Source organism: Falco punctatus (genome assembly GCF_963210335.1).
Source record: "Falco punctatus genome assembly, chromosome: 4".
NCBI lineage: Eukaryota > Metazoa > Chordata > Aves > Falconiformes > Falconidae > Falco > Falco punctatus.
Genome location: NC_137583.1, coordinates 108,473,946 through 108,501,763, shown reverse-complemented (window position 1 = coordinate 108,501,763; position 27,818 = coordinate 108,473,946). Strand labels below are relative to the sequence as shown.

General features: G+C 46.0%; 1 protein-coding gene across 1 annotated transcript; it reads left to right on the top strand.

Moving 5' to 3' along the window:
- The first annotated feature begins 304 nt into the window (after positions 1-304).
- Positions 305-27,818, top strand: PRR15 (proline rich 15). Its single transcript, XM_080386504.1, has 2 exons — positions 305-5,275; positions 5,762-27,818. The coding sequence occupies exons 1-2, from the start codon at positions 5,000-5,002 to the stop codon at positions 6,128-6,130; spliced, it is 645 nt and encodes a 214-aa protein (XP_080242630.1). The 5' UTR covers positions 305-4,999; the 3' UTR covers positions 6,131-27,818.

The window sequence follows — 27,818 nt, the reverse complement described above, 5'->3', positions numbered from 1 at the left end:
TTCTGTTTTCTATGCAGTTTCTGTCTGCAGCAGAGTTTTAGGGTTTTTTCACTCTATCAAGTGCGCTCTCCTAACCCAGCCAGGCGGCTGCTCTCTCCCCCTCCCTCCCACCTGGAGATGGAAGCAGCCAACAGCCTCTTGTGCTCTACCTCCAGCTGCTGCCGGCATCACACTCCCACACACAGCAGAGAGCGGAAAAGCAGCCAGCTCCCCTGGCCCTGCTAACAGCTGGGTAGGTGCTGCCCTGCTGCCTGAGAAGAAGCCAGAGAGGGTAGAAAAGAGGCTGGGGCTGGAGGAAGGGTCCTTCTCCGGCTGTTCAAGCTCCCCAAAGTGGCAGCAGCTGGAGAGGTTACATTTTCCCTCGATGTGGCACTTTCCCCAGACCTTGCTCAAAGGGCACAAGCCACGAGAGCCTATCCAGCCACCTTCTTGTTTCTGTATTGACAAGTAGAGTCAAGGTCTGCAGAAAAGAAGGAAGAAGGTTTGGGTGCCAACAGACCCCCCTGCCAATAACCAGGAACCGATGAAAGCTCTGAGTAGGAAGGTAATTCACAAAGGCTTAACACAAGGAGAAGAATGCCATCTAACTGGATCTTCAAAGCAGAATTATATTGTCATATCCCCTACAGCTATCTAAAGGGAATGAAGGGACTATGGGGCTCATGGAGATAAGAGTGAGAGCATCAACACATTTTACGTTCTTTAGCTGTAGAGATTAATTCCTTGATTAAAGATCGTGGTTAAGATTCAGAAATCTGAACCCTAGGGGACTACAATTATTGCTGAATGCTCTAGGGCTTGCCGATTTAGGACATCGGTGGATCTTACGTGGGGGCCATACTTTACATTCCCTTTCTCTGAAGGCATGGTATTCTGGATATAATCGTGCTGGTGCTACAGCTAGAGGCAGGACTGGGAGTTCGGAGCCTGAAGGACCTGGATTATTGCAGCATGCTGCAAGGACTGCCGTTGGGAGGAAAGCTTGTGTCAGTTGAAGCCAGAGTTTTATAGGCTACAATATACAGGAGCAGCCGGTTATAAGTAGAGAAACTGTCAGGGTTCAGCTTGCAGTAGAGTTGGGGGTGGCAGGAACCAAGCTCACCACTGGGAGCTACCCTCATTGCAGGGCCTGACAAGGTGGGAGTCAAATTGTTCTCTCTTTTAAGTATGAGCCATTTGCTACTGCTGAGATGAAGGTTACAGTGAAGAGTAGGGTTTGGAACTTCAGGTCTTGAAGAACATAAATTGCTGCTGGCAGTATTTGAAGATACATTATTTTCTGTTCCACTATAGGGCAGGTATGGGTGTGACCAACATGCATGAAGATCCATATTAGTTCCCACATTCTGCTGCCCAAGAACGAGAGAGGACCAGAGTCCACAGGTATTCGTAACAAGGTAACAGGGTTAGGCTAAGAACCCAAATATTGACGAACCGGTATTGTTACTGCATGCGGCACAGCCCTCCGTATTAGGAACAGGCTGATGTCAGTAAGGGGCAGGTACTTCTGGTGGGCTTTTTGTTGTTGAAGACATGAGCCTTACAGTTATAATTAAGGTAGGAATTACGAGACAGACTTTGGAAATCTAAAGCCTAAAGAACGGAGTTATTCCTGAAGTTGCAAAAACTGCAGTGTGCTGGTATCAGTATCATCAACTCCATCTTGCTCTTCAGTGTGTAGGTGCTGTGGTTGGGAGTATGGAGACTGGACGAACTGATTTTCTTGTAAGGCCTGTATAGAGCTAGGAAGGGTACTGGTGTCAACAGTCACAAAATATCTGTCATCTTCTGTTCTGCGATAGGAAGAGGACCTTTTTTTTTCTAGAGGCACTGAATCAAAAACTGTCATTTCGCACCTGTAACAATGCAAAGGCAGCGTTGCAGCCCATCAAAATGGTGTTTTCATATTCCAAGGCTGAGATAGTGCAGTGCATGTCCTAGACTGTTAGACGAGGAGTGGTTGTGTACCGAAGCATTTGAGGGTGCAAAACATGTTGCAATAAAGCTGGAGGACTATGGAGGGGGACAAACTGGTGTACTTTTATCCGTTCTGCCTAAGAGGAATAATCCTTCGCTCTTGCTGCCTCGAAAGGTATCCCTGACCAGCAGGTATTCGCTGACATAGGCCAAAATCGTGCCAGGGATTCACCACTAACAACCTGGGGGGCCAACCCACCAGGCAGAGGGTTCAGACTCCCTCCCCAGCTCCGTTTTGTTTGGCAGCACACACACAGCCTGGATGTGGATGCTGCAGTCCCACAGCCGTAAGCAGCAGCCTGGTGTCCACAGGGAAAATATTCCTCCCCTTTATAAAACGGTTGGAGTCCTTCCTGTGGTTACGGTACAGGCTAAGGTCTGAGGTGCTGCTAGCGCTCAGAAATCTAAAGGCAGGAGAACTGAAGTTACTGCTGGCTTCTTCTGGGTAGACAGCTTGATGCGGGTAGGAGCCAATTCTTCATGTGGTCTTTTCCTGTACGCAAAGGGTCTCTTAGTTTTAATTAAGGTGACATTTAGGCTTTGAGATCTAGGAGTTGCAAGAACGGATTTTAATGCTGAATGCTAAAATGCCCACTTGTGCCAGAGGGTATCACTGTTGCAATTTTCTTTCTAAGGTTGTATTCCAGGTCAGGGTTAGAGTTTAAGAATTGAAAGAATCAAACGTGCTGTTGAATACCGCTGGGAATATAGACCTAAGAAGAGCTCTGCTCTTTACAGGTGCTAGTGCCATATGTTCTTTTCTACAGTAGGCTCAAACGTGTCCTTCGCCTTAAGGTTAGCACTTGAGAACCCCAAATTTTGAAAGTCCAGTGTATTTGCTGGATAATCTGGGCCTTCAGCGTAAATAAAAGGTCTGATAACAATATTCACTAGTGCCCTTTATGCTTCTGAGGACATATTTGGGTCCCCTTGGTATAATTACAACTGCATTTAGTATCGGGGTTAAAGTTGCTGTTACGTTTTGGAAATCGAAAGGTTCCAAGAGCGCAGCTGGGCACTGCGTCGTCTGTGGTGTAGGGGAGGCGGATGCCTGCAGTGGATGGTGCCTCTCCTCTCCTGCGGGTAGAGATGCATCCCCTCGACACCATTAGGTGAGGGTGTGGTTTGGTAATCTAAGGTCTCCAGAGCCCAGTTTCAACTTGAACGCAGTAGGGTCTGCAAAGTTTGGAAAAAGGACAGCGAGAAGTGCAACAAACGCCTTTTTTTTTTTCTCTCTTTCTTTCTTTTCACTGCAAGAACAGTTTACGTGTCGTAAGTACGACTAGTTTGAGAGCTGACATTAAAGTTACTCTTTGGGAATCGAAATCTTCCGAATACCAGCGTGTTTCTGAATTTTGGGGAGCCTGCAGAATTATGAAGAGACCTGATGTCAATATGGTCCAACCCTACACAAAAGGAGCATGTTACAATGTAGGAGAAAAAGTCCTGGGGTTTTATTTTGCAGCGTACTGGGCATCTGCTAGAATCCTGCACGTTCACCCTTGCTGGGACTACAAAACCCCACTGATTTTTATCCGATCCTGCAAAGACAGGACAGAATTTAACTGCAACAGTCTTATTAAATGAATATAGGATCTAACTTGCATGCATTGAAAGAGTCAATGGGTTACTTTACTTCCCTTGTCATATCAACACTGTAAATGTACGCATACCGAAGGAACAAGGACTGTTGCGTAAGAAACATGCAGAACACACATTTTCACTGTCAGAGTTGTTTCCATATAAACACTAACTTTACCGACAGTCTTGTGGAACAGTGTGTTGCGACTGATTCGTAGCCGTGACTTTCAAACGCACGGCAGGTTTTACTGTCCTCCCGCACCACCACACATGCATGCAGGCAGCACCCTCCCAGTCGCACGTCTCTTACAAAGCTTCCCAAACCTGCTGGTCTCGGGTCAGCAGACCCTGCTCCCAGTACAGTGTCAGAAAGGCCAAACCTCTTTGATTGTGAGATTCTCCGAAACAGGCTTAACTGAAAAAAATGCACTGAGGTGACGTACATTTGGCAATAAGTGAGCTAAGAGGTCAGGTCTACGGTAATCAAAAAAATAAGCAAGTGGCAAATGTTTTGTATAAGCTTATAACTAGAATGGAAGCTATAAATGTCAACCAGTAATATTTTTTTTATTTTTCAAAGTAGTAATTTTACTTTTCAAAGTAGTAATTACCTTTACTTCTTCATAAACTTCCTTCTTCCCAGGCACTTCCCCGGGACACAAGATGAGAGGAGCTGGTGTTCTCTTTCTCTGTAGATACAAATGAGTAGCAAAGCTGTAGATCATATTCACTGGAGGAAACTTGGCCTTATGGCCTGTTGTGGTCCTTGGCCCAACAGAGCCTGACGCCCTGGTGGTACACATCTCAGAAAACGTTAGTTGCTTACTTGTTAGGAGGGAGCGTAAAGGCCATCTTTTCTCACTGGAAGGTATGTTCTATTGCATAGGACAGATTTTTTGCTGCTGCTATTAGTAAGTATGCCAGACAGTGCAGAGTGCTTTCAGGTGTGCACGCACGCCTCCCTGTCCAAAAGCTGTTGGGTTCGAAGAGAGCAATCACAGCATAACACAGGTGCACACCCTGGGCTCCTCTCCCTCAGTAACCCGCATTCACCAGTTGCTGTACCTCTTATCTTTATGGGCTATTCAGGGAAGCTGCAAGTTAGCAGATGTTGACCTGTAAAAGAAGATGAGGCTGAAATACCACTGCTGTCACGAACCCCTCCGCACGCTCATGGCATCCTCGAGGAACCGACTGCGCAGCAGACGGGAGCGCCGTTAGGGATCAAACGTGCGTTGCACGGCATTGCTCCCCGAAGAACAGATCGCCGTTTTGAACACACAGCGCGGTACAAGCGAATCTTTTTTTCTCCTTTCTGGATGAATTAAAAGAAAACGGTAAAGCCACTGGTACGGCCGGTAAAGCCACTGGTAGGGCCACATACCCACCACCGCACGGCAACGGCAAGCCCCAGCACCGCCTCTCCTGTGTCACAGACAGGATGGGGGACAGCCCCGTCCCTTCCAGCCCACGGAACCCACCGCGCCCCGGCGCAGCCCCTCCTCCCGCGGCCGCTCGCCCGCCCCGCGCCGCAGGAGCCGGGCAGGTGAGCGGGAGCCGCCCGGGACGCGGGGCCGCCGCTCCGCCCACGGGGCCGGCCGCCACCTGCCGCCGCTCCCGCCGCCCGGCGGCCTCTCCCCTCCTCCTCCTCGGCCGCGGGGCCGTAGGGGCGCGGCGGGGGAGGCGAGCAGAGCGCTCCCGCAGCGGGCGGGCGCAGGTCAGTGTCGCCGCCCGTACCTGTTGCGCCGGCAGCCGGCGCGGGGGGGGGGGGAGCGGTGCCCCATCGCGGGAGCCCGGGGAGGTGCGCGGGGTCCCGGCCCCGTCCCGCGGGAGGCAGCGGCCCCCCCGGTGCGGGGCCTCGGCGCCCGCTTGCGGGGCGGGGGGCGGCGAGCGGCGAGCGCAGGGGTCGGGTCCCGCGGCTCAGCGCCGGGGCTGTATTTACCGTCACCTGTGCCGGCCGCGCGGGGCGGCGCTTCGGGGCCCTCACCGGGGCTCGGCCGGCGCCGGGGCACGGAGCCCTCCCGCCGGCCGCCGCCGCCAGACCCGCCCGGCCCGGCCCGGCGCGGCGCGGCGGCTCCCGCGGCCAAGGGCGGACCTGCCCCCGGAGCGCTGCCGGGGGAGAGCGGGCCCGGCCGCGCTCAGCTGCGCCCGGCGGGGCGGCGTGCCCGGCTGCCAGCGCCCTCGCTCCCTTTCTGCCCCGCAGGCGCCCGAGATGGCGGACAGCACCGCGGCCACCGCCGCCCCGCGCGGCGTCAAGGGCGGCTCGGCCGGGCCCTGGTGGAAGTCGCTGACCGGCAAGAAGAAGCACAAGGAAGCGGCGGCCGCCCCGCCGCCCCCCGCCGCCGCCGGCGAGGCCCCCGCCGCCCCCGGCAGCCCCGGCGGCCGGGAGGAGCAGCCGCCGCACTTGGGCGAGGCCCCGGGGGCGGGCGGCGGCAACCGCCGGAGCCTTCGCATCTCGCACTCGGGCCGCTTCAAGGAGCGGCGGAAGGTGCGCACCTCGCTGCTGGCCGACAGCCCCGAGGTCTTCGACGGCGGCGGGGCCCCGGGCCAGGCCACCCAGGGGGGCGAGTAGCCCAGGAGGGCTTCGCCCCCGGGGCCGCAGCGCCGTGAGGAGCCCCGACGGGACGGGCGGCCGGAGCCTGCGGCGGCCCCGCTGCTGGGGGGGGGTCGCGCTGGGCCCCCTGCACGGGCGACACGGAGGCGTGTGGCAGGGCCCGGCCTCCCCGGCCCCAGCGGGACACTGCGGGGAGCCCGGCACCTCCGCCGGACAAGTGGATCGCGTGCTGTCTTACAGGAACGCCGCCAAGACCGAACCCCCGGCTGGTGGGACGATGTGATTGTCTTAACAAAATAACACCAATAAACACCCCACTGCCTGCGCTGTGCTGAGCGGACTCACAGGTGCTATCCCAGGGCCGGGGCCGGGGTCTCCAGCCCTTGCTGACTTCCCAGGCCCGGGGCCCAGCCCTTCGCAGCTCTCCCGCTGAGGAGGCGCTTCGTCGTTCTCGTCTCATGAGCTGCCTTATCAAAGGAAAGGGGGAACGAAGTGCTCTTATCTAGTTTCAGGGACAAGGACCTCCGGCTCTGCCCTGCCGTGTGCAGGTACGCCGTCAACGCGACCCCCTTCCCCTGCAGGGGTCAAAATAGAGGGCTCGCGAGGGGCAGGCACTTGCGTTCACCCGTGCCCCGTCGCATTTAAATATGCAAAAGGCAGGACCATGCTGGTTTTCTCCCTCTTCTTACTGCGTGATGGTAAGCAGGTGTTTCGGAGGCTGGTCTCCCATAGTTCTGTTACAGAGGGAGGCCGGTTGTTGTCTAGCAGTTCACGCTGTTTACCCAGGGAAGGTGTGATTTTTGCATAACGGGTGATAGCTGGCACAATGGAGCTCGGGTGAAGAAGCTGGGTGATAAAATGTAAATATGTCTTGGGAGAGGAGACCAGCCCTGTGAGAGCAGGGGCAGGGTTGTACTCCTAATGGGGAAATAGGCTTGGGCACAACTGGAAATGTTCTTCGCTGTTTACGGTGTCTGAGGCTTGTGAAGCAAGGTTGAAGATTCCCAGGATTTCTTTTGATAGTGACATAATGTGCTTTAACTTGGGCAGCTATCTGCTCCTCTTAACAGCTCCTGGATTTTTGGACAAAGTAAACTAGAAGCCAGATTTGTACTGATGATGTGCCTTACAGAGCAAACTCGGCTAAAAACAGTCGGCAATTACACATTTCTTGATAGCAGGTGATGTAGCAACAACTGATTTATTTATATTAAATGCATTCGCAATATACTTTATATTGTTAAAATAATTTTAGGCTTTTTCTGAATGTGAGATGAGCTATTACGTAGTGGCAGGGACTGAAATTTATTTCCCAGCATTCAAGTATTATGCAGTTATAATTTTGTTTGGTTGTAACTAAAGATTTAAGGTCAATTAAAAATAAAAAAGTGAACTGAAAGGAAACAAGAGCTGAGAGCTGAGTTCCAGGTGAAAATATAGATTAAACCACTCACTGACAATCACTGAAATAATACAGTAAGTGCTGGGCAAGTGCCCCTTGGTTCAGTGTGTGTAGTAATATATAATGAAGTTTGAAAGCTCCTGTGCGATAAACTCACTGGCTAAAGTATGTACCGGTCCTTCACTCAGCTTACTCCTTCAGACTCTGAAACCCAAGGACAAAGGGACCGTAGCATCAACTCTATCTCTGTAAAAGCTTTTTTTCCAGCCCATGTGCAGAGGTACCCTCTTTTAATTTCATTTGGTAAAACTACAAAGGTACTGGACTGCCTTTCCATGTTCCTGACTACACGCTGACCAAGCAAAGAGCTGGGGAGTTGTGGGGGGAGCTTTTAAAAGTTTCTGCTCAGAGATGCTTTTCTTCTGTGGAGCATTTTAAGTCAAGGAACACCTGAAAGCCTCGTGTTGAGAAGAAGCCATTGAAGCAAACCCAGCCTCAGACAAAGGGGCACGAGAGAGAAGGAAGAAAGTTTAAAACCTGGGAACGGATGAAGAAGAACCGTGCTTCAGCTACAGCTAACCCCGGGGCAGGGGGGAAAAGAGGCAGAAAGGGGTGGCTTTGCTGCCAGAGTTGTCATACTACCTTTGGAAGGCAACATGTTTGTATTCATTACAGGCAAAATAAATCTGCCTGTATTTATGTATTCTAGGGTCCAAAGAACCTTTTCTCTGTGTGTGCGTCTAAAAAGGAAGAACAAGTAAGCAGATGCTGCCCTGCTGTGCTTCCTACTCCCACATCTGGTTTAGTATGAGCTCTGTGAGGGTCAGAGCCTCAGAACTATCCAGAGGCCCAAGTATGCACACTAGTGTTTTATACATCTCACGCAGATGCTTTTCTGTATTTTTAATACTTACACTGTTGTGAAAATACAGTTTCTTCTCTTCTGTACCTCCAAGCCGCCCGTTTCTACGGTGAGCCTCTGTTTGCTCTTTGGAAACGTCTCAGGTCTTTACCTAGTCACAAAGTATCTACCGATTTGGGTTTTATTTGAGGAGAAGTCTGGTATGCTGTTCAGATGGCTGCTGTTAAGACTCTATATCGATACTGGTTAATATGTGATGAAATATTAGCCATGTCTTACTCCTTGTGTATGTTACTTTCAGCTTGGAAATTCGGTCAGACTACCAAGTCAATAAATGCACGCACCATTACTTGCAGCCACCCTCCATCTTTCTCCTGACCTTGAGCTGTGGGAAGGAGACGTAATTCTATCTTCCTGCTCGGTTAAATCCTTGCTTCAATGAATTTGATAGCAGCCACTGAAAAACTAGATCCATGAGAAAACAGGCTGCCTGCCTCGTCTCACTTTCCCCGCCCTCTGTGCCAGGGCCAGGCAGCAATATCCTTCGGGTAGTGCTGACCTGGGTACCACAGCGAGGAGTGAGAAGCCCCCTTGGCCATAACCAACTTGCAGCACAGAAACAGTCCTCTTGTTTCTGGTCTGAGCATCCAGGTAAAGCTTGAAGTGATCTATACATGTGTAAATGAATTCAACGGATACAGAAAAAGACAGCACTTCACGGAGCGTCTGAATTATTTTTTTTTAACCCTTGAAGTGGGGAAAGTTTCACCGTTCTTTTGTGTTGGAGAGTACTTGCTCAGTTGTAACAATAGTGCATTTCTGTGCCTTGAATTATTAAAAGGGTGTCAGTGTTCTTAATATAGATATTTTCCTCCTCTCTTTTATGAAGAGCATGCATCAGAAAGTAAGGGTAGGAAATAGGGCAGCTGAGAAAGTAGTTACTGTTAGTTTTTACCAGCAAGAAGTGATATACTAACAAAATGAATGGAAGTAAGCAATGAGGTTCAACCTCAACTAAGTCAGTTTTAGTGCAATTTTCTTAATATTATTCCAGATACTACTAAGGCTTGCAAGTTTGGGGCAAAAAAAATTTTAGTAAACAGAGTGAACTTTTCAAATAAACTTGCAAAGTATATGTCTGCTTATTACTTCTCTTGCCAAAACTAAAAATAAATCTCTGAGTAGATGCCTGGTGAATCATTCCCTGCTATTGTAGGCTAGTCAGTCTGGACCTCAAGAAAGATTATAGGGAGCACCTGCAGAAAATGATCCTAAATTGGAAACACTGGAATAAATGCCTTGAAATCCTCAAGATGTTTAACCTCGGATGTTATGTCAGGGTATGACTTGGAACTGAACTGAAAGAACGGAGAGGGGACTGGGTTTTGGTTGTTTTGTTGGTGTTTTTTTCTTAAAGTTCTGTCTTCACTGTAGTGCGACCAATGAAAATTGTATGTTTGGAATATCAAGACTTTTGTCCATTAACGAGATAACCTCGTATGAGGGCTAAAATCTGAAGGACAGAACTCCCAGCCTTGGCCTGGCCAGCACAGCTGGATGCTTCACGATAAAGCCCATATTTAATTTAGCTGTTTCAAACATCTGATAGCTAATTGGAAGAAAAGCTGTTTCAAGTGCAGGTACAAACTGGAAGCTTATTGTGCTGCCATTTGGGATCCTATCTGTTGGGGCAATAGAAAGAAACCCAAACCTGGTATTTTCTAAGACATTTTTTAAAGCTGGCACGAGAGAGTGTTGGTTATTGAATGATATTTGAGACCATATAATTACACCATTCTGAAAAACCTTTCCCCTTCATCACTAATTTGTTGTAAATAAGATGGGAAACCTGCTGGCTGTGATATTTTATTTCAGAATAAAACAAAAGGGATAACGAGACACCAGAAGTAATGAAGTAGTTTATCATGTTATCCTTTATGAGATACCTGAAATTCACAAATAGCTTGAAAAACAATATTTGGATGTAGTCTTCAAGCATATTGATTAGCAGCTGCAGCTTGCGAATTTGATTGACTGCCCATTTCATCTAGATAAAGCAATATAACGTCAGATAATATGTGTTTGGGGGATAGCAAACAGCTTTCCGTGATAGCTGTAAGGCATGATTTTAAATGAAAAATTTACTCCGGCGAGTGATCCTCATCAGATCTAAACATCATGTTTCATGTGAATAAAAATTAGTGACAATGTTGGTTTTTTCAGGGTATTACCGGGCTATCAGATGCTTTGGGATGTGTGAAGTAGGCTTGGTTCAGAGGATTGAGCCTGCCTGTGCTGTGAGTCTCCTGCTGCCTGTTCGCAGGTCTTTCCCCTGAGCCAAAGTTACTGTTCATCGTGGCGGCTCCTCTTACACTACGGAGGTAAAAGCCACGATCCTCCCTCTCTCTGCATTACTGAAAATAAGAACCATACCTATGAATGTCTGCTGAAGTGAAAAATTAGAGGTACTGTGCACCTGAACGTTGGTGGCTCACTTTTCTTTTTTTTTTTTTTTTCATTGCTGACTGAAGATACATTTGTTTTCCAGGTCTTTGTTTCGTCCTCAGCCTGTAAATGTTTGAGCAGATAAAATGTCCACTGATCTCACAAGAACTTCTCAGTGACAGGAGAGTGGGCAGCACTTCAGTGGCCAAAGGAAAAGGCAAAGTTAAAATAGATCCGTTTCTGCCTGTGCTTCTGGGCATATTCCTGCTCAACGTTATGAATGGGAGCAGAACTGAGCCTTAGTCTTGATTCTGGGAATACGACTACGTGGGAAACAGAGGGAGCCTCGTAGTCTGCACATCCTTGGTTGTGTTTGTCTTGGCATGCCCTTCCAGTGACCGAGGGTTGCGAAAATCAGAGTTGGTTTACCTGTCCTGTTTAACATCATTGGGTTTGGGACGGGGAGCACGGTGTAAACTTCAAAGGGGAACCCTGCCAACAATCCTTCCTAGAAACGCTGCCGCCCAGACCTCTGTGAGGAGGAGGTGGAGAAAAACCTTATTTTCTGGCTTCTCTATTTTGGGTTCTTTTCTTGGCATACCGATGCTATAGCAGTCTCCTTGCTGGACTCTAAAGCAGCTAGAGAAGTAGAATGTATGAAATAGGCAGGCGTACAGAATATGCAAGGACAGCATTTTGCAGTGCCATTCTCTTGAGGAAGAGACAAACCAATGAGTAGACATTACACTGGGCGTTTAAAGGTAGTTCTAGTCTTCCTGCAAGGCTGGGAAGCTATGGTTTGTTCCTGGCTCAGTTCTCAACTGCCTAACAGTAGATATGAAAATGTTTCTAGGTAATGTTAGCTATCGCAGGGTAATTAACGTGCTGAATTGCATCTGAAGTGCAAAATGGTGAGAAAGGGAGGAATCATGTTAGAAAAGCAAATCTTCCTGACCATGATTGAAATCACACAAGCTTTGGAAAGCTGAGGCCCTCTTTTAAATGATCAGTTGAAGCACTTAAAGTATTATCTGTTTTTGTTACAAACAGCTATTCTTTCTCGATTCATATGTTTTTGTTTTCCTGCTGTAATAATTTACCATAGTTACCTTTTCAACGAGTAATCTTACTCACTATGTATTACCTCTAATTTTACTTACTGCTTTTCTTTTTTTTTTTTTTTTTTTTTTTTTTTTTTTGTGCTGGGACAGAAATTTGGCTGGGTTTGTACCTCTAAAAACATTTCCACAAAATCTGATGATATTCCTATGACCTATGACTAAACCTAAACTCAAATTAGTAACAAATACCTTGTAGTTGTGGAGAGCTCTGGACAAGTGAGCTCACTGCCGTAGACTGATCCTTTCATCTTCCTGCAAAAAAAGCATGCATCATCCCAACTTTAAAGAAAGGAAATTCAAGATCTAGGGCTAAAGTAAAGTGTGTAAGTACCTGAACAGAACGATGCATCTAGTCTGAGACCAGAAATCAGGCTATGCCGAAACTGCCTAAGAAAACCAAGCTGGAATAAGTGATATCAAAAGGTTCAAATGGGCTTTCTAAAGTTTTATATCCCTGAGACGAACCTTTGGATATGTGGGAGTTTTAACAGCACTTTAACTTTAACTTTAACTGTGTATTTCAACTAGCGTGGTTGTGTGATTGTGTCTCCGCTCGTGCAGATGCAGATTTCCATTGTGGTCAAAGGGTCATATACACTTTTATGTGTATTTTGGGGGACAAGAGCATTGAGGTGTCTGATTCCACTTGCTTCAATGGTGTCTCAGTACCTTCAGTAAAACCTCTTAGAAGAGAGAGCATAGTTACAGCAAGCCATCAAAATTGTACTAAGATGAGGAAGTTAAAAAGGTAAATGTCTGGTTTGTTTACCAAGGCAAACAGAGTTAACAGTGCAAAAGAGCAGCCCAATAACACATGTATTTTTTACTCTGTATTTTCAGCTGTTTGTGCTGAAACAGTGTAGCTCCTTTCTCCCCTCCTCCCCAGTATATTCTTGCTTTCCAGCTGCTATTTGATCTTTTCCAGTCTTGACTCGAAATTATTCCTTACAGAACCTCTCAGTGAGATGGTTTCAGCTCAGTCCCGGGTAGCGTTTCGGCAGAGCCATTGTCCTTTTGTCCCCTGCCTGTAGATCAGCTTTTACTGCTAAGCAGCTTCTTTATCAATCTCAATGAAATCTCCTCTTGTGCTTTTTGTCTGCGTCGAGAACAAGACCAAAGGTTGAAGGTAGTTTTAAGACCTGAGGTGTGCGGAGCCCCCCATCCCTCCCTCTGTTTTGGTGTTAGTTACTGCTTTGGATTTTACCTGTTTCCCTCTGCCAGCCAGGATGGGGCATACCCTCACCCACCACAATACAAACCCATTTAATTAAGAGCTATTCAAGCTCTTTTAAAAAATGTTTCCTTCCACAAATGCCCATGTCAAGCAGCAGTCATATGACACCTTGCCAAACCCTGCAATCCCGAGCAGGAACCAGCAATACGTTTTTAACTCATTTTTGGGTTGGAACTGTCACCATAAAGATGCTCAGCTTGTTCCCAGGGTTTGGGAAAAGTCACTTGCAAAGGCTTTGCTGGTCCTTTATGGCTTTTGCATGCGCTATAACGGTTTCTAGAAGTGATACCAAGAAGGGTCTGATATTTGGGGAGAGGCAAAAATGGCAGTATAAATTGGATTTCATGGCATTGGTAACTTACGCATGCGAATGCCCAGCGTATGCTAGCAAATGGGGTACTTTCAGGATGTATGTGACACCCCGGCTTTGGCATCTGCACGTAAGATGCTGCCTGCCAGTCTGTGTGAAGGTTTTGCATTTAGGCGTGGACCTGTGCGAATCGACACAGGCTATTACACGCAGGAATCATTTAAAAATGTACTTGCCATCTTGCTTGGGGATTGTAGCACTGGCTGGAGCATCCCTGCACACCCTGTGGGACCCCTCAGTAGCACTGCACCTGAGAAGGCGCCGAGTCTACCACACCTCTCTTAAAGCGCTTTGGTAGTACCTCAAGAGGAGACAGGGCTTGCTCAGCCAGCAAAATGGGCAGGAAAAACTACTGCTGGAGGAGTTAATGCCACAGGGATCCTGGAGGAGCACATCTTAATTAATCTTCTTTGCCAAATCGATTGTGCTTTGGCTTGGGAGAGCTGTGTTGCTGCTGCCAATTGCTGTGACAGCTACCCCACCTGCTTTCATCTGCCTTTAAATAGTGTGGTAATATCATTGGGGTACGTTTGACAGATTGGAGAAGGGGTGCGGTGCACTGAAGGCTTGTCTAAAGAAAGGACTTGGAGAGAAGCCATTTTTACATGATAAAATAAAGCTGAATTTCTGGGGAGGGATCCCCCTGTCTCAGGTCCGTATCTGTTCATCAATGCGCCCATTAAAGTCTTGTGAATGGGAGTTGCAGGATTTTAGCTGAAGATTCGGCTGGCTACAGGGCGCTGATTGAAGAGCCCGCTCACCCCCGCAGGCAACGGTGCATGCTCTGACCCTGAACCTGAGCTCCTCATTTTTGCTAACGGGTCGGAGCCCAGCCGGTAGGAAATGCGCAGACTTGTCGCTCACGTGACTGGTTTGAGAAAGGCACACCGAGTCCCGTTTTACGCTGATGGAAACGTATCATCGCTGTGCCATTCTGATCAGTCTTGCTTGTGGTGCTCGCTCGTTAGGCCAGCTAATTGCTTTCTGCTTTGAACAGCTGCTGTTACTCTGTGCTGTTAATCTTCGCTCTGAATCTGCCCAGAGGCTATTAAAAATATGCCTGGGGATAAAGATGCCTTGCTTTATCAGGTAGTTAGAGAAACCTGCCCATCCAATAGACTGGGGGGGGAGATTCGCAGCCCGGGGTAACTCTCCCGACAGAGCTGTAGGTCTGAGTCCCCTCCGGCACGAGGGAAACTCAACCGAGGGAGCCACCTTCCCTTCGAAGTGCATTAAACATCACGCTAGGTATCTCGGTGCTGTTGATGGGGCTTGAAAACTATTAGGCAAACTCCGGTGAGAAAAGTCCATGGAGAGCTACTAACACAAAGATGGGGTTACAACACCCCAGTGGGAATTTCTCAAACAGAAAGCTTTGAAGCGGTGTCAGAAGTGGGAGAGCAGAGCAGAGGAATTATCCCACGTCCGTCTTGTCCAGGAGAGCAGGAAAGGGAATACTGGCTATCAGATGCTGTCAGAGGGTACTGGACCAGATGGATGTTTGGTCAGACCTGGTAAAAGTCTGTCTGTCATGAAAAAATAAAAGCATGTCCTGTGCAGTTCTGTGGAAGAAACGGTGCTGGCACTTGAGCTCAAGAGGGGATCCTGGGCTCTGGAGTGTGCCTTGATGAAAGCATGTCCCAGCAGAAACAGAGGACACGAAAAACTCCTGCCTGCCCCTAGGACTTCCACCTGAGCCCAGCAGCTGAGCTTTGAGGAGTCTCAGCCTGGAACGGAGTCCATAACCCAAAGCTCCTTCGTGAACCTGGGCTTTGCTAGCAGGCCGAAGGTCATGCCTCCTCTTTGCGCCAGAACAAGGACCCGCTCGCTGCACAAAAGGACATGAGGTCTGCATCTGTCGGTGCGATTTCTCTGTGGCTCAAGCCCAGCAGGCACCTTTTGCAACTGCTGCAACGAGCTGTGTCTGCTATATTTTATCTAAATGTGGCTGTACTTTTGCACATCGTGTACTAACTTCTAGGCAGATAATATTTGCTAAATGCTTTTGAATTCCTCAGCATGGGAGCTGTATGAGCAGAAGGTATGGCTTTCTGCTCCTAGGGGTGAACAAGTACTTGGCAGGAGTTCCTGTGCCTGCACTGGAACACAGAGTATCTTTAAAATGCCTTGTCAGAGTCAACAGGTTTTTTTTTAGAAAAACCACAAAAGACAGCTCCAGGCATGTGCAGGGTCCATGACATACTGGGTTTTATAGCAGTTAAACTGTCCAATGTTCAAACAATAAAATATTCACGATTACACAGCAATAGACAACGTCCTTCCTGCTGCAAGGAGGGGCTGATGTGAAAAGCTTTTCACCCACATCATCTGGGAGGAACTTGCATCCTCAGCCTCATTCCCAACAGAGACACCCTCGTCTGTCAGCTCTGGGAGCTTTCCTTCTGCAGTAAATGACAGCTTTTACACTCCCATGTTCTTTCTCGTGACTCTCCAGATTTGAAACTTACCTACTAGGGAAGCAGTTTTTTATATCAGTTATGGTGTAACCTTAAGAAGATCTCGGGTAAGCTGGTAAAAGTTTAATCTACAAGAAGGGTGAGAATTTTACCTGTACAACTCCACCTGTGCAAGGCTGACCGTTGCACAGTCCCTTTTGTGTATACATAAAATCGCTTAACACTGATCATTTCCTGAGCTGTCACGTAGTAGCTTCCTATAATTTATGTTCTGCAGCAACAGCCTCAGTCTCATAGAGACTGGTGGTCTTTTTACACCGCTGTAATAAGACCCAGGAAAAAAAAAAATCACTAAAAATACTTCTTTTGTCATAGGTACTTCAGAATATGTTTTAAAAAAAGAAAGAAATTTTCAAGTTGTTTTTGTGGTGTTTTTTTTTTTTTAAAGGGAGTTATAAGTTCCTCTGGAGCAGTGGCTATTGCAAGTTGCATGACCAACTCAAGGGAAGGGGATCAGACAACCAACTTGTAGTAACTGCTGAGATTTTAGCCTGTATGAATTGTGAATCCCAGGCTCAGTCTACTGCTCACACCAGTTTTTTCTCACTCTTACAATTTGAAAACATGCCGTTTACAAGCTTTATTTGTGGAGCGCTGACAATGGCTGCTGTTATTGATTCTGATTCTCTGTCAGGAGTGATCCTGTTTGGAGGGTTTAAGCTTTCCATAACACGTAAAGATTTTGCTTTTTGATGCATCAGTCTTAACATTCACTTTGCCCTCTGACGTCCTGAGAGGCGTGCTGAAATTGTATGATTGGAACTTCCAGGGAAAATCCAACCACCGGATTTGAAGAGGTTTTAGTCAGGCTTTTAGTTACATTAAACACAAGTATCCTAAAGATTTATTCATTAGGAACAGGGGTATAGATGTTAATTTTTGTGTTTGCAGGCATTCCTCTTGAAACTGAGGACCCACCTAAGGACACAGTTTCCACAGGTTTTCTAAAGCTGTCTCCTATCCACAACTAATAATACAATGTTGAAATGGCTTAATTTAGCTGAAATTTAAGAGTACTGGGTATAACTAAATCAGGAGTGCCGGGCCTATAATTTTCTTAGATTCCTTGGGGAGGGAGAGTTAATCTGATGTTCTTTGCATTGGTGCTAAAGTACGTCTGGGTGCTCAAGGCATTACAAGGGAAACTCCAGTTCAGTGTATCAGCCTTGTTTTGTCTTGGTCCCGGAGTAATCTCAGTGGGCACCAAAAGACTTTTTAATCTCTGCTCTGTCGCCTTCCCTAGCCGCTCCGTTCACATCCTGCGGTTGCTGCTTTCCTCCGCTCAGCGTGTCGCTGCTCAGGCATAGGGGAAAGGTCCTTCAGTCTCACGCACTCCAAATTCTGAATTTTCTACGTAAGGCTTTTTTAATTTCTCGTCTTCATACGTGAAAGCAGTTGACTCTCTCACATGCTGAGTGGCTCTGCTTTTTGCTGGCTTAGAAAAGCTGATCAATGGATGTCTCCCACGCTGTATTCACATGCACTGCCAGCTCCGCAGACCGTGGTGGCATGCTGCACAAGACGAATAACCGATCGACGATCTGCTTCTGAAAACATCTCAGAAGGCACCTGGAAGGAGGAGCCGGAAATCTGCAGGGAAATCTCCTTCTCTCCCCCACCCAGAGCATCAGGAATGTAGTTAATTCTTTATGCATTTGCTGTCAGTGCTGCAAATGCAGTTGGCTTTGAACTGTAAATTGTGCCAGGGCTGAAAGGTTGAAGGAGTAGGAAGACGGACAGCCAAGGAGTAGGACATAACGTGCTCTGTGTCGGTCACAGATGCAGCAGGGTAACCTGCCAGAAAGGAACCAGGCATGACAGTATGCCTTCAGAAGTGACATCCGTTGTAAAACAGGTTTGGATGTAAATATCCATTCACGCTGTATGCCCTTTGATGGGTAAGCTGTCTGATTCAGCATGGTCAAAGAAAACAGCCCAATAACGAACGGGGGGCAGGTTTGACACTCTTGTGTTTTAATTGTTGTTTGGATTATCAGCGCGGCTCAATCCCTATGAACAAATCCTCTATTGGCATTTTAAGTAGTAATGTACTAAAGTTGATCCTGATCCATGGCTGGTGAATGAATGGACATTTAATTTCCCAATTGAGAAAAGCTGCTAAGGACAGAAAAGCTTTCTTAATGTCCTGTTGATATCTGATATTCAGTGGAGTGTACCAACAGTTCCTGCTGGCCTCAGCCACAGTGGAACAACTCTGAGGTTTTTCTGCTTTTATTCTCCAAGTTTTATATGCAGAAAAATCTAGATTTCCTGCTACTTCTGGAAAACAAATAATTACTGCTATATACGCTGAGAGCTTTATTGTGTTTTTCAGGCTATGGCATCAGGGACTATGAGCTATATGGCCAAACCAGTGCTTTAAGCTGAATGTGCAGCAACCACCATATGTATTTTAAAATAATAGACGTTTGACTGCAGGATCCAGAGCTGTTACATTTAAAGAAAGACATTTCCTTTTAATTCTGAGCGTGAAGGCTGAGGCTCTAAATGTATAAAGGGCATAGGATTAAAAAGTTGTGTCTTCCACAGCAACCAGACCTGAATGGAATGATTCCCTTGTTACCTGGGAAATAAATTATTAAATTGGATAAGAGAAATAGTCCTCTCATGAATCAATAATAGTTTAAAAGAAAAAGAAAAAACATCCAAAGGGTCAATTTTCTGAGTGCAGGAAGTGGCTCTTGGTGAAGAGGCAGTGGAGGGCGAGGTAACAAGACTATCGATTATTCATAAGAGTCAGAATTTAAACTGTGATCTCAAGACTTGGCAAATAAAACGGCAGATGAAAGTCAAAGTCAATAATGGATCCGGGGAAAACAACCCTTACACTGGTGAGCGCTCCAGATTTTATTGTTAGTCAGTAAAGAATGCCGACTCAGTACTCCACAGGAGTCCAGAAAGGTAAATAAAATGTTAAGATTTATCAGTAAAGGAACAGAGAACAAAACTGAAAACTGCAAGTTCATGACGTGACCGCAGTTTGACTGTTGAAGGCAGTTCTGGTCTTTATTTCAGGGAAAACATGGTAGGGCTAGAAAAGGTATAGAGAATGGTGAAAAAAGTGCAGTAAAGATGTAACAGAGTTATACATACCACGAACAGCAAAGGAAGGTGATCAGGACACCATTATTTTCTGCCTTTATGCAAAAGCTGGAGAAAGCTGGTTGACAGTGATTGGGAAGTATTCTTCACAGCCAACGGATTAAGCTGTGGAACTCTTCACCATAGGGTGTTGTGGAGACAAAAATTCTAAGTAGATTGAAAAACGTGTTATGAATAAATCTGCAGATGGAAAAAAAAATCAAAACCTATTAAATACAAATATATGGATTAAATCTCTGTCTCAGGTAGTCCCCAGCTAGACTGTTAGGGTCTGCAAGGATAGACTTCAGAAAGTATAATTATGTGTTTGCTTTATTCTTACACTCTTTCCCTAAACATCTGCTACTGACTGCTGCAGAGACTGGCTACTGGCCTGGACAAATCTTTGCTCAGATCCAGTGTGACTGTGCTTGGGCACCATAAATGTGATTGTTTGGCAGGCAAATACAGTGAAATTAAGTTTATGCATCAGATAGTGCTGGAAGATACGTGCTATCTTATGAGAGTCCCATAAAAAGTATACAAGCCGTCTATCATTCTTTTGCAAATACATTGCAGGGAGCTATTATAAAATGGCATGATGTGCTCGTTATCTAAGCTCTATCAGACCATCAGTACTAACTCAGTACTGTTATAATATTGCTGCAGATTATATTATTTTCATAACACAGGTCATGGCAGAATCTTGGCGCCAGAACTTATGATAGTTCAAAAGGTTATTTCTCTGTTAAAGTCAAATGGTTGCTTTGAGATCAAGGTCTTGCTACCAATCGGTCTGGTTTAACGATGATTTAATATACACCATCTTAAAAATTAAGATATGCCTAAACTGCAGCTCCGAGATGCTTTAGACTTCACAGTTTTAGATGAATCTGTGAAAATAAAACATGACTTCAAAGAACTAAGAGTTTACAAAATGTTGCAAACCTGAATGAATTAATATTCTGAATTCGTATGTAAGAGAGGGCTGAGAAAAGGGGTTTTTTTTCCATGACTATGAAGAGATCCAGACTAAACAGTGGTGTAGATCTTTAATAGAGATCAACCACATTTTCCCATGCATGTGGTACCGTCCATTATCTGAGGAACTCAAAAGTATTTTACAAACGTGAATTAGCTGAGGGCTATGAAACAGGCAGGCACTAGAATAACCTCTTCCTTAGAATGAGAAGACTTCACTATAGAAAAGTCATACAGTTTAAGAAATTTGCCCTGGTAAAAAGCATCAAAAAAGCGAATTTTGTGAAGACAGCTCTCTCATATATATATGTCTCCACATCTCTGCTGTGTTATATTTTCGCATTATTTTAATATGTTGCACTTTGAATTAAGAAAAGACCAAATATTACTAAATATACTAAAGGGATACCTGATAGTCCCGTAGAATACTGTATTTTGTCGGAAAAGACACCTTTTTGTAGCTGTGGCTGACTTCAGCTGAACTTCATTCTTTACAATCCTCTTTCCCGTTGGCAAACTCCACTTCTACAACTGAATTAGTGAATTAGTGAATGAGTGAGCTCGTGACTCACGGCAGTGCCACCTTCTGAAACCATAAGCTCACTCATTTAGAAATCGCTCCTTTCTCTAGAATATTCCCTGTAAGTTAAGTTCAGAAACTTGTAATAGCAAAACCATTATTCACTGATCAATTCGCGTTCCCTTTTTGAACGGGGCGAGAGCGTACAGTGTTCTGGGGAAGCTGGAAGCTGGCGAGGCTGGTGGAGCAAAGCTGGTGTCTGCTGCTGCCCTTTGCTATGAGCTACGGCAAATGGAAGTTTTGGGTCACCAGGAGGGTCAGTAACGGGAGATGTTTTAGCAAACAGGCTTTGGGGTTGGAAACAATGAGTCACTCCACTTCAAACAAAAAACCCCACAAAACCCAAACAAAACAGCCCCATGACCAAACTGTCAGTGGAAGCAGTCTGTGCCCCTGTGGAATGGCTTGTGAATGTAAACAATGAATGTAAAGGGAGGGCAAGGAAAGCAAGCTGGAGGAGAGCACGTAGGTGAGGCTAGTCCTGGTCAGCCGTACAGTTCCATTGCGATCTGCTAAATTTTGAAAATTGGGTGGGAAATGTGGCTTCCTACTAAATGGATGGGATATTTCCAAGGCAAGTTAAAAGGCAGGTGAAAACAATCCTGGAACTTAACATTGCCAGGCTCAGAGCTGGCAGGGCTGGCTAAAATGCTAAATTCTGCCCCTCTTCTGGCAGTTCTGGTTTTCAGGAAAAGCTGAACTCCTCCTTGAAAATTCAGTCCCTTTAAATTACTTTTCAAGTTGAGTACCCAAATCATGAATCACTGCTTCTTGCATTAGCTCGTGATCAACTCGTGTTCATATATCTGTTCGAATGCCTTGCTGTTTTCTGTGGAATATTTTCCGCAAAGTACCAGGATAAGTTTCAATGCCTTCTATTTCAAATGAAGAAGATTTCAAGGAAGAAAAGCAACAGAAAAAAGGTGCTGTCGGAGCACAACGGAACAAAGTGTGAACCTAGCCCTCCTTAAAATCCTTTTCCTTCCATGGTGTGCCTGCTTTACGCCCTCTGTAAAATGAAATGTGGAATTACCCGTGCGAACAGGCAAAACATTCAGAAATTAATCACAGTATTTTCAGGGAGTTACAAACAGCACACTTTAGGATTAAACATCTTTCCTAGGTAAGAACTGGCCACTTAGCTTAAAACCTTCCACATAATGCAGAAGCCAAGAGGTGCTTCACAATTGACCTTTACAGAATTCTTATATGATTTCTGAAAAATTTTAATAGGTTTTAGACATGCAACTTCTGCTGTCTTCCAGTGGGAAAAGGAGCATGACATTTCCTAGCCATTCTTGAAGTTTCCTTTCTAGGTTCCTAACCCCTCCAGCTGACCTCAGACAAAGCAGCCTGCTGGTTTTAAGGAAAGGAAGGAAGACAGGGAGGAGGATAGGCATTGGAAATCACCGTTCAGAACTGTGGGGATATGGGTGTTAGGCAGGACTTTGCGTTGGTATGGAACTTACCAGGAAAGTAGTGCAAAGACTGCATACAAATGACAGGCTGCGGACTAGGGCAGCAAGCATTGTTGTGGTCTGGCTGAACTGCATCACAGAAGTAACTCAATGAAAGTGAAGAATGACAGTAATTTACAAAAGAGTCTATATCCTTAATGAGCGTAAGATCCCTCTAGTTCTACTGACAATGCATTTGATGTACTGTTCCCCAGTTTATTGCAGAAACAGCAGGAAGTCTCTTTGAAAGCAAAGCAACGGCAACAACAAAAAACCTGTAGAAAAGTAATGATAATGTCCTATGTGTCCAGGCCTCTGGGTCCTTTTCTTCCTGAAGTTGTGTTCTGACCCCTGAGACCAGGAATGCCATGTTGATTCTTGGAGTCACTTAAACACTGTGTCTCTTTTTTTACCCACCAACGATGCTATTAAACTGTTGCAGAAAAGGCTTTGAATCAAGAGTAGCATGGCCTCGGAAGCAATACGTCAAGTCTGTGCTGCATTGATGAGATTGCAATTGGAGCATGCACCCAGCTTTGAATTCATCAGGCATTAAGAAAGAGGGAGGGTAAGTAAAGGCGGTCTATAGGAGATACTTAATATGCATGAGCAGAAGCCTAGAAAGCGTGACATATGAGGATAGAGTAGAGTTTTTTAATCTAGAAAGGAAAAGAGCAGGAAACATAATGGTCTCAAAATGCCTATAAAATTGCTGCAAGAAAGAATAATCTGCGTCCTGTGTCCTTGGTAGCTGGCCAAGGTGTAACAGGTCTCAACTGCAAAAAGGGAACTTAGATTTGACATTTGGAAAAGCAAAGCTTGAAAGACTTGCTTTCGCTATACATGGTTTTAAGATAAGGGCCTTTCTGCAATATAGCTGACACTGCCTTGGGGCAGGAGGCTGAAGCCAGAGATTTCTTCAGATCCCTTCCAGCCTTCCAAGCCACTGGTTGGAAAGGGAGAAATAACGGCTGGCTGTCTTTATTGGTTGTTTTATGGACACAGGAAAGAAATTTATGTTAAGCTGACCTTGCTGAAAACATCTGTTTGGTCCTGGGAAACGTGCTGAATGATTTCAATCCCTGTACGGACCTAGGATGATTTTGACACTAGCAAACACTGTATCCACCCCCACAGTACCTGGCACGTACTACGGGAAGGTAGAGTAATATGAAGAAAAGCTTCTTACTGGGGATGATGTAGGATCTTTGTCAAGAGTAGGATTTGTAAGGGGTTGTAGATGCCAAAACTCAGCCCTTTCCAGAACGACCCTGGGGAGCGCAGCTGCCCGGCCTAGGCGAAGCCGAAGCCATAAGTGACTTCTGCAAAGTGCATGCTAAAAGGAATTACTAGCTCTGATAAAGAAGCAGTAAAGAAAAGCTGCATAAGAACAGGTAAGCGCAGATGTTTCCAGAGTCCAGAGCAAACCAGTGTGGAAGGATTCAAAATTTCCCACCAGCATGCGTGCTGTACTCACCCAGCACTTCTCCCGGTGTGCCCGCAAACCTTCTCTAGCCTGAGCTGAAACCTATCGTTTCCTAACGAAGTAAAAATGCTTTTCAGATGGTTTGACCTGCAGCTGGAGTACCCTAAACCAGGCACGAATCGCCACGAGGGAACGCCTCAGCTCAGCCCCTTGCAGCAGTCCCTGGATGTTTCCTTTACATAGCAGGCAACGCGGCGCCCACCCTGGAGCCGCACAGATCGGAGGAGACGGCAAATCCTCACAGTCACATCTGTCAGCAGCAAGCACGGCCTTGGAGCAGTAAATCTGCCAACTCAGATTAGCGATGAGCAATAAAAAACCAGTGATGAAATAGCAGTTAAAGGCTTTGGCTGAGAAGTTTTAGAGCATGAAGCAAGAACAGGATTTGCTGGCTCCCCATTTGGTTCAGCAGGAGGTTCGTCTGTTCACCTGGTGGGGCTGGATGAAGAGAGGCTCTCACTGCTTACTTGTGTAAGCAGGTTTCACAAGCTTCTCACTTCTCACTCTTTTTTTTGTGGGAAAAGGAAAGCAGGTTAAAAATTCTTTGGGTAAATTGCGTCCTGTCCAAATACCAAAATACCATGGTCTGCAAAGAAGGCTTCAAAAAAATGAGGGAGAGGAGTTGGTTGCAGTACTGGTGACAGTCCAAAAGCAAGTCAAAGAGGAGGAAGAGCGTGTCCCTGAAGCAGGGACATCTAGGTGCAGATGGGTGCTCCTCTGGGAGCACAACCTCTGCAAGAAGACCCTGCTCCCAGCTGCCCTCACTGCTGCTGATGAGGAGGTGGTCTACCTTCCTTCTAGACAGAGGGGTTTGGTGGCTGTCCTGATGCTCACTGAGCTATTCCCCTGCCTCCCTCCCCCCTGCCCCTCTACCGGACAATGGAGATGGGAAACTGGGAGCAGCCTCTCCCTTCCAAAGGTGTTTAGATTTCAGTTTTAAACACTGAAGGAGGAAATTGCAGGGGAAAAAAAATTGATCCTTAAATACCTTGACTATAAAGTACAGCCTATAAGGTACAGAAACCATTGTGCACAGAAATATTCATGGGAAGACTATTTTGTTTCATTCAGAGTTAAAAGAATACCAAAAAAAAGTTCATATTTTTAATAGTTACAACTTGACAGGTCCAAAATCTCACTATCAGTGGGAAATTGGCATGGTTGTGTTACCAGTAAAATCTCACATGGATTGGCTCTTATTTTCACGTCATTTAACATTTTTCATCAGTGACATGGAGGAAAAAATAATTCCCAGTCTTAACAATTACTGGAAGCTTGAGCTGACACAAAGACTGGAGGTAGTGGGTAAGAAGCAAAGAAGGCGTGTCACGGATGGAGACTAATCTGGGTCTTCTGGTCACGTCAAACAATGTGTACAAACCAAAAATTCTTACAGAGGTCATAGGGCAAGCTCTCTTTGGAAGCTTCCAGTGGCCAAAATATCTACTATAAACCTTCATGTGTGTGCAGGCAAATGGTGAGAACGAGGGGGGAAGGCATATTGCCTCTACCATTCCAGGGGTGTAGCCACTTCTAAAAGAACATCTAGTTCATTTATCTGGGAATGATTAGAGAGAAGACTGATCATACAAGATCATACAAGAATGATGAAAGCACTGGAAAATATACCTCATAGTGTAAGACAAGAGGAGTTCAATCTATTTAGCTTTACAAAGGAGCCACAGCATGACAAAACTTTGATCTTAGGCTCCTTGATCTAGCAGATGAAGATATAACAAGATCTGGGACTGGATGACAGCAAACTCAGATTATAAATAAGATGTAATTTTTATAAAACCATTGCAATTTTAAGCTAGTAATAGAATTATTTATAGAAAAGAGACTCTAGTTCAAGTAAGAAATTGTTCATGAAAACCTTCTAATTCATGGTACGTATGATTCAATAACCAAAATAATCCCTCAAGACAGGTAATCTAAGGGTTACTAAGAAAATTTCCCACAACTACTATATTATTATTATGTCATTACATGTTACAAGCATGACAAGAGACTCTCAATAAAACCCACATTTCTTTGTAGCCAATAGAGAGAAAGTCTCTGCCCCAAAGAGGTTCTAAGAGAAATTATTTTATGCCATATTTTGCAAATAGAGTATTTTGACCAAAACCAGCCAGGAAGCTTGTGGCTGAAAATGGATTTTAATCTACACAGTCCTTAGCATTATCTTCACCAAAATGTCATGGGCACCTCGCTGAGACATCTGCCAACGTTTCGCGCTGACAGAGCGAGTGCGCTCCTTAAGATCTTCGCAGTGCCCCCGTGCTGGTGGCTCACCCCTTGTGCTGCAGAATGGCGATGGAGGAGTGCAGAAGGCAAGGGGTGAGGAACACTGGCACGTGCACACGGTTCACGGGGATGGCTTCTCAACCGTTGCTGGTGGGACAATACCGATGTGACTTCTGCGTCAGTGTTCCTTCTTTTTATTAGAGCCTGCAGAGGACAATAACGTAAGATTTGCATGATGTGAATTAGCTAGTAACCTGCCAATGCCGGACACAGAGTGGGGTGCATGGGAAATGCAGGTCCACGCTCCTGATGTGCGTGAAGCTGAGGACGCTTTCGAGGTCTGTACTGCTCTGAAAGGATCTGAAACGCAGCCCAGCAGCTCAGGATAACCACAACCACACTGTGCTCACAGGATGCTCACAGGTCCCACGACCTCCCCCAGCTCCCTCTGTGCAAGTGGTTCCCTGTGCGTTGACAGCGATGCAAAGGGCTGGGGGCAGAGGGGCCTGTCCTCAACCCACACATCTGATGTATCCCCAGGCACAGCCTTTGCGAGGGTCTTTAACCCTTCCTGAGATTTTAACTGCTCCAGGTCTGCCCCTGCGTGTGTGGACGACCTGGCACACAGCAGCCCTGAACAAGGCAGGCAGCGGCGGTACAGTGGCAGGAAGGATTTTTCATGTAGAACTGAGCATTCTTCAGGAGCTGAAGTCAACTGGTTTTTGGTTGACAGCTATTCCTAAACATATTGAATCTCCTTAGGTTTGGATTTATTCTCCCCATTTACAGAAGAAGAGGAAATGATTCTTCTCTGCTTTTGTTTTGATTTTCTTTTCTCATCCTGTGTTTTCAGACTACGTTTCTAATGGAGCACGATATTTTGAGAGGGGTATTTCTGGATGGGAGAGGAAGCAAAAACCCCAGGAGTTTCACTTGAAAAATGGAGGCTCACTGTCAGAGATCTCTGGTATTGGAACGTATATACATCCTCCGGGGACATGAAATCTGTAAGAAAGAATCACCCAGCCTCATTGGCTATTCCTTTGGTGAGGACATCCATATGCTTCATAATTATGTGTCATACAGAGGGGGGAAAAGAAGCCTTGTCATGTCTAGTGCCTCCAAACGTCCCCTTATACACACACACACGCCCTCACTCAGACATGCTATGCTTTTCCCTGCGTCCTAAAGAGTCGGCGGGTGCTTTCAAGTGTTTGTGTAACACCGTCACTGCTAGTGAATACATTGGATATGCTGAACAGCAATTAAATAGCAATTAGTAAGCTGAATGCTTTATTGTGGTCGTAGTTTCTTTCCATTTTGCTTAGAGGAGGCAAGAATGTCTTGGCTGCAAGGCAACCGACGGCTCAGAAGGGTGATTATGCATTTCCACAGCATCCAGACAGTTAAGTTTCATGATGAAATTCAAAAGCCAGCAAGGAAGAAGTAAGTCTTTGAGACGCACGGCAGGAGTGACTACTATTGTAATAGCACGTTACATATGGACATACATTTTGGAAACAGTTCTCTGGTCGAGATGCTGCACTCCTCCAGGCTTGTAACTAAGCCAAGGGCTTTTTCTTCCCTTCTATGATAATGCTTTTTAAAAATTGTTTCATACTTTGAACACTGTTTTATTAATTCCAAAATTTATGGCACTTATTTTCTTATCTTATTAGGATACGCAACAGACGAAAGATTGTGGAGAACCAAAGACCCTTGTCCGTTTGGTCCTGTTGACATCTCCAGTATGTCCTGTGGCTGCAAGAAGGCGTATCACAAGCTGTTCAGCTGTAACTAAGCTGACTAAATGAAAATAAAGCAGCTAAGGTAGCTGGGTGTGGTGCCAACCTTTGCTCATGTGCTTTTGTTTGCAGTTGACAGAGTCAAGGCTCAACTTATTTATCTTATTCACTGAAAACCATATGTCTATATTTAATTG

Bases quoted from the DNA above. Each gene is read 5' to 3' on its own strand.
- PRR15 (XM_080386504.1), top strand. From the start codon at position 5,000: ATGGGGGACAGCCCCGTCCCTTCCAGCCCACGGAACCCACCGCGCCCC. The intron at 5,276-5,761 runs GTCAGTGTCGCC...TCTGCCCCGCAG, and splicing joins CCCGCAGCGGGCGGGCGCAG to GCGCCCGAGATGGCGGACAG.